Genomic DNA, 7,009 nt, shown 5'->3' with positions numbered 1-7,009 from the left:
TCCAACTGAAAAAAAAAAGTATATATTTATCATGATTGTGAAAGATAAAATCAAAATCAAAGTTACTTGTGTCCAAAAGTTAGCACGGAATGCAGTTAGCATTAATGTAATGGTGGGGTAGAGAGCCAGAGGAGAGAAAGAGCAATGAGGGGGATTGTTTTATAAACTATATAAATGTTTAATCAAGGTACTGTATACTTGAAACTAATAATAAAATAAAATTTTTTAAAAATAAAAATAAAATAAAATAAATGATGAGTGAGGTGGAAAAATTGGATGGGCAGAACTCCCCTGGAGTAATAATTGTGACTGACTGTAGTTTCACTCCAGCAAAATATTTCAATTGCATAATTGCCCACTGAGCACTCAGAATTTCCCTGGCAATGCCATATTCTTTAATATCACATCATCCTTTTTTAAGAGATACTTTGACTGTAAACCTGCTTCTCAATTAAAAAAAAATAGCAAACACTAAAAAGAAAAAGTGTCCAAAAGCTATCAATCACAGCAATATAGCAGCTAAGATTATTATTCAATTATACATATTTATCTTAATCGTTGTTATTATTATTGCTGCAAAAGTTTTTAAGCATACGAACAATTGTATGGCCTGATGTTTTAAAGAATATTATTAAATTTTTTTTATTTGAGAAAGTTTTAAACATTAAACCTGATGTTTTCTTCTAATTAAGGAACAACCAGCATTCCTCAACTCAAGTATAACACAAATCTCTACTCTTTTTCTGCAGGCAAATACTTGCAGTTACAGTTACCATACTAACTAATTATCCCCATGTATGAAGATTTTGATTGAATATGATGTGATACACTACTACTGAAAGATCTGGCTTTTGAGGTTAAAAGTTTCTAGAAATCTCCTCTTTACCTGTGAACATATTATGTGGCCCAATGTTAGTGCTGCCCCCTTTTTACTGACTGGCTTCCCAGGCCTGGAGGCAGTTCATCACTGGATCTCCATCCCCTTCTTTGCAGTCTACATCTCTGTGCTTCTTGGCAACGGCACTCTCCTCTATCTCATCAAGGATGACCACAGTCTCCATGAACCCATGTACTACTTCCTTGCCATGCTGGCAGGCACAGATCTGATGGTGACCTTGACCACAATGCCAACTGTAATGGGTGTCTTATGGGTGAATCATCGAGAGATGAGCCACGGAGGCTGTTTCCTGCAGGCTTACTTTATTCACTCCCTTTCTATTGTGGAATCAGGTGTCTTGCTTGCCATGGCATATGACCGTTTTATTGCCATCTGCACACCTTTGAGGTACAACTCCATTCTTACCAAATCTCGTGTGATAAAGGTAGGACTGGGAATACTGCTGAGGGGCTTTTTATCCCTTCTGCCCCCAATTCTGCCACTCTTTTGGTTCCCATATTGCCGTTCCCATGTTCTTTCCCATGCCTTTTGCCTCCACCAAGATGTCATGAAACTCGCCTGTGCTGATATTACATTTAATCGTATTTACCCAGTTTTTCTGGTTGCTGTGACTTTTTTCCTAGATGCTCTCATTATCCTCTTCTCTTATGTCTTAATCGTTAAGACAGTTATGGGCATTGCTTCTGCCAAGGAGCAAGCTAAGGCCTTCAACACCTGTGTCTCCCATATCAGCTGTGTCCTAGTCTTTTATATCACCGTGATTGGCCTGACTTTCATCCACAGGTTTGGGAAACATGTACCACATGTGGTCCACATTACCATGAGCTATGTGTACTTCCTCTTTCCTCCATTCATGAACCCCATTATCTACAGCATCAAGACCAAGCAGATTCAGCTAAGCATTGTTCACCTGTTTTCTGTGCACAATAGGGCTTGAGCCTTTATCTTAAAATCTTGAGAGCTCCAGGAACCTGGACCTTTTGCATAATCGAAAGGGATGTGAGTTTTATACCTAATCTTCCTTTTTATAACAGTTAGATAAGTTTAAATTATTACATAAATCTACAAGATAAGTCAAGCAGGAATGCAATGAATACAAAGATGTATATACATATATACATATACAGATATATATATTGAAATAAATATGCATATTTATGTATATATAGATATATGTATACTCATATATTCATATATTTATACACATATATGCAGATGGATACAGAGATAGTTATATTGATATATATGTATATATTTATATATGTATATGTATATACAGAGATTCTAGGAAAGTGGAAAAAATATGGTCATAAAGGACATAGACAAATACTCTAATAAGCACAGAAGATAGGACATTTCAGATTCCTATCAATAACAAGTGCAAGTAATATTTCAGAAAAGGTGAAGTTAAATGTCCATCTTGGGTCAACCACAACCTATGTAAGGAAAGACTGAAGCTCCATTCTGTGGCTATGCAAAGCTGAACTAGTGCATGTGGATTTAGGACTAATGAGCTCATATACTATATCTCAAAACTACTATATTTTAAAGCAGGATTTGCTTTTCAAGTGATAAAAGTGTTATTTAGAAAGCTTTACATTAGATTCTCTGAATTCATAAATTTTCCTTTGGTTCATTTCGTGAATTGATTTATCCGATATTCTTTTTAAATGTTAAACAGAAACACTTGTGATGTATATGGTAGATGAAATATTGTCTGATATTGTCTGATTGTGTATTCGATTTATTTTTTATTGCTATAAAGCACAATTACTAATTTTCTGTGTCCCCTCGCAAGTCTCACATTAGACGTGTCTGATCATATTTTTGGGGGCTAATTTTCATTCTTTTCTAATTGATTAGTAGGAGTTCATTATATATTATTCCTAATGTTTAATTTATATTATAAATAAATAAATAAATTCATTAATTTAATGTTATTATTAGTTTCAAGTATGCAGTACTTTGGTTAGGAGAGGGTAAGGAATTTAAATCAGTCCTCATGGGTCTGTTTTCATAGACGTAACAGCAATATTTAAACACTTATTGGCTTATTTTTTTTAAAGCACTAGTATGGAACAGGCACTTTGTTATGTAAAAATAATATAACTAGATAATATAATTAGCAGCAAACAGACACAAACCTTTCCTCTTGGAATGTTTAAACAATTAGAGTCAAAAATCAAATAAATTCAAAGTTAAAATAAATCTTGTGATTAATAAAACAGAAGAAAAAACAGCTATGAGACTGCAAGTCTCAAAAGAGGCCACATTCTAGCTTGAGGTAAGGGTAAGTTTCCCACAGAAAGTCTTCCATCAGCTGACATCTGAAAAAGGATTAGAAAGAAACTGGTGAAATATGAGTAATGACATTCTAAAAAAATTATAGTATATGTGGAAGTCTCCAGTGGGATGAATTATGGAACCACCAGATAGACAGTATGACTACTTGCAAAGGATGATTACTCGAGAAGCCGAAGATAGCAGAGGAGGCGAGACCACAAAGCATCTTGTTAGCCATAGTAAGGGTTTGAGTACCTACCCAAAGAGTTTTGGAAAGCTCTTGAAGAAAGGCTAACACAATTTTATTCAGGATTTTGAATCATCATTTCAGTATTATGTATAAAATGGATTTGAGGGAGCAAGAGATAAACAGAAGAAATAACGGGAGGATATTGGAGTAGTTTGAAAATAGATAATAGCTCAATTTAAGAAAGTAGAGAGAGAAGGTAATGGATAGATATGAGACACATTAGGATCTAAATTTAATAAGATACACGGGTTTCTTAGAAAAGCGGAGGAAAGAAAGGGGGGAAGCAAAGATAATCCTAAATTCATGTTTTATGCTATTTAAAGAATGGTGGTATTTAAGGAGATTGTTTATAAACTATATAAATGTCTAACCAATATACTGTATACTTGAAATTAATAAAATAAAATTCAAAAAATTTATTCAAATCATTGTAAAAGAATGGTAAAAAAAAAAGAATGGTAGTATTAATGGAAAGCAATTGCTGTTTGTGTATTAAGTTTATAAATAAGAGTAGTAAAAAAAATTTTAATTCTAGGACTTTCAGAATGAGTCTAAATAATGAAACTGTGATTTAATAAAGTGACTGAAAGAAATATATTCCAGGGTGTAGGACTGAGCTTTTTAAAACAAAATATTAGTGTATTACTTGCTCATTTGCTGAAATTGTGTTTATTATGTAGTTCATTTTGCCAGATGTTAAGAGTCACAGTAAAAGCAAGGCATGTGTCAGAGAATGTTAAAAGTTTAGAGGTGCATGATAATAGAAACACACTGAAGCTGATGATGCCTAAAAGAGCTCATAAAACAAATGGATTTGGGGTTCCTATCCAGGAAGAAAGCAGGATAGATCAAGTTTCTTCTTGGCTAACTTTCACTGGAGTGGAGACAGTTCTAAATCAGCAGTCTAAAATATGCTGCCAGATATGAGATGATATAAAAATTATATGATGCAATGGGTTAAGACAGAGGATTTGGTACAAATGTAAAAAGGAAGATGGAACGAGCACTATAACCTAGATTACTTTCTCAGTAAATAACAAGAACATATTGAGAAATGAAGTTCTTTTATAATGGCTTATTTAAATTGCTATTGATTTAGGACATATCTTCACAGATGCCCAGTCATAAATCTTTGAAAAGAAACATTTGGAACTGAAAAAAAATCTATACTATCTTCTCTTGGGTGGACTTGTTAAATAAGTTATCCTTTTCAATTATAAAAACGAAATTTAAAAATTCATCTCTAAGATCTAAGAGACTTTACACTGCTATGCTCTTGTGCTTTTGTATGTGTGCACACACATATTACACAATGATAAATCTTTCAGAATCTTATCTTATAGTTTCTGATCTCAAAATATTCCTTTTATAACTTTCACAATAAATTTAACAAAGTGAGGTGAATATACTGAATGTGTATCTAATGGTTTATATATTAAATATATTTATCTCATGTAAAATTTTCTATCTTAACTATTTTAAGTGTACAATTTCATAAAACTAATTATATTCACCATGTTGCACAATCATTAACACTATTTTCAGAATATTTTCACTATTCCAAACAAAAACTCTGTATCCATTAATCCATAACTCCCCATTCTACCCTCCTCCCAGCCTCTGGTAACCTCTATTTTCTGTTTCTATGAATTTGCCTATTCTACATATTTCATATAAATAGAATCATGCAATATTTGTTGTTTTGTGACAGGCATCTTTGACTTAGCATAATGTTTTCAAGGTTTATCCATGTCATAGCCTATATCAGAACTTCGTTCTTTACTTGGCTGAATAATATTTTGTTTTATGTATCGCCAGCCAGTGACCGTTGGTGTCAATTCAATGCCAACAGATATCCCCATATTGGGGTGTGGAGAAGAAAGAAATTTTATTCAGTGCACAGCTCAATTACAAGATAGCACAGCTGTGGAACAGCATGACTGTGAGACAGCTCAATATATTACAGCTCAATTATCAGACAGCAAAGCTGTGGAAAAGAACAAATGTGAGGCGGCCCTCAGGCAAGGTGGCCCTTGGGTGGGGCCCATTGGTGGCTAGATATCTTTGCTCTGCTCCACTCTGCTCTGCCTGCTCTGTTCTTGTCTGGTTGGCTGAGATGTCTTCCGTGTTTCAGGTTCAGCCGGGGAAACACAGTCCTCAATCTTTGGCCAAAAGGGAAAGTACAGGCTCTGAGCTAGAGGGGTGCTGACTTATATAGAGAGATTTCCCCTTCCCTGGTTCCTGATTCGTTCATTCTCATGCAAATGAGGACTCCAAATCCTCAGTTTTACTAGTCTAAAAAGCACTGTTCTGATTGGTTAGAGCAGAGCTTCTCTGATTAGTCAGTGAAAATGCTAATAGGGATATTGCTGTACAACTCTAAGAAAGATGGGAAAGTTTCAGTCATATTAGTTGAAATTTGATTCCAGGAACTCCTTTTCAGGGTTTTCTCAGATGGCAGAAACAGTGTAGACAGGCGGTTTAGTGTGGGAAGCAGGCGATTTAGTGCAGATTTCTCCCTGAAGCACGGCTAAATGGAGACACCATCAATAACTTGACAATGAAATATATTGAACAAATTAGAAAAACAATAATCAAAATGATTAGCAACTCAGACCTTAAAATATCTCAGAGCCCAGTTGGGAGCCAAGTGAAAATATAAGAAAATTTCAGTTCCAACCAACCATCAACACTAGAAGCAAAACTGGAATGCCCCTTAAGGGATCTGGTGAGAATAAAGAGTTTGATTATTTCTAAATCTACCTGGGAAGGAGTATTCATCCAGATACAGCAGGAGGTACTGGCTATGGCACAAACTCCTCCTTGGGCTGTGAGGACATGATGAAAAGTGACTCTGTTGTTGAAGACTACTTGTGCTAAGGAGTCAAAAGATGTTAGCTGGGCTCAGATGACTGATGATTGAGTGAGAGATTCCACTAACAGCTCTAGTTAGGTTTCACATTATTATATCTAATTGGGCAGTATCAAGTCCACTCCATGAAAATATAATTCTAAAAAGTGATTACCCTCATTTGCTAACAAACCTGCTGGCAAGCCACATCTCACAGAAAGGCCACAAGCGTTATCTTCATAAACAAAGGAATCCTCATCAGATTACTTATCTACTATTGATAAGTCTCTGTCTTTACTCTGATGAGAACTTGAAAGGGTGGCTGTTATCATTTTGAGGATAGTAAAAGAGGATGTCGAGTGACCCAAAAGACATTGCCTAGTCAACTATCTAGATAATGTAATGCCCAAGAATGATTTTCATATGCATAGACAAAAATACAACCTCTAAGGACACAAAGAGTGGCTATAAGAGTTTGTTGACTTATGAATTCATTAAAAGGAAGAGAAGTGAGAACATTTTCCAACCATGTTTCCATCTGGTTTGAACATTCCTCTAGAGGTATGTTTTTTCCATATGTTTGGCCATTTTGTGATGAACATTTAGGTTCGTGACAGTGTGTGCTGTTTCCACTCACAGGGGCCTTACAAAGGGGAGTTCCACAGCAGTCAGGGTTGAAATAGTTACAACCAGATTTAAGGCATTTAAGATATAGGTAGCAATGTGA

General features: G+C 35.0%; 1 protein-coding gene across 1 annotated transcript; it reads left to right on the top strand.

Annotated features, from left to right (window-relative positions):
- Positions 1-899: 899 nt before the first annotated feature.
- Positions 900-1,835, top strand: LOC107505720 (olfactory receptor 51B2-like). The gene has a single exon (XM_016136005.2). It carries the CDS (start codon positions 900-902, stop codon positions 1,833-1,835), a length of 936 nt encoding a protein of 311 aa, XP_015991491.2.
- Positions 1,836-7,009: the final 5,174 nt, after the last annotated feature.

This window comes from Rousettus aegyptiacus, unplaced genomic scaffold (genome assembly GCF_014176215.1).
Source record: "Rousettus aegyptiacus isolate mRouAeg1 unplaced genomic scaffold, mRouAeg1.p scaffold_m13_p_5, whole genome shotgun sequence".
Taxonomy (NCBI): Eukaryota; Metazoa; Chordata; class Mammalia; order Chiroptera; family Pteropodidae; genus Rousettus; species Rousettus aegyptiacus.
Note: the sequence above shows the minus strand (reverse complement) of the source record. Positions and strands in the feature narration are given on the sequence as shown.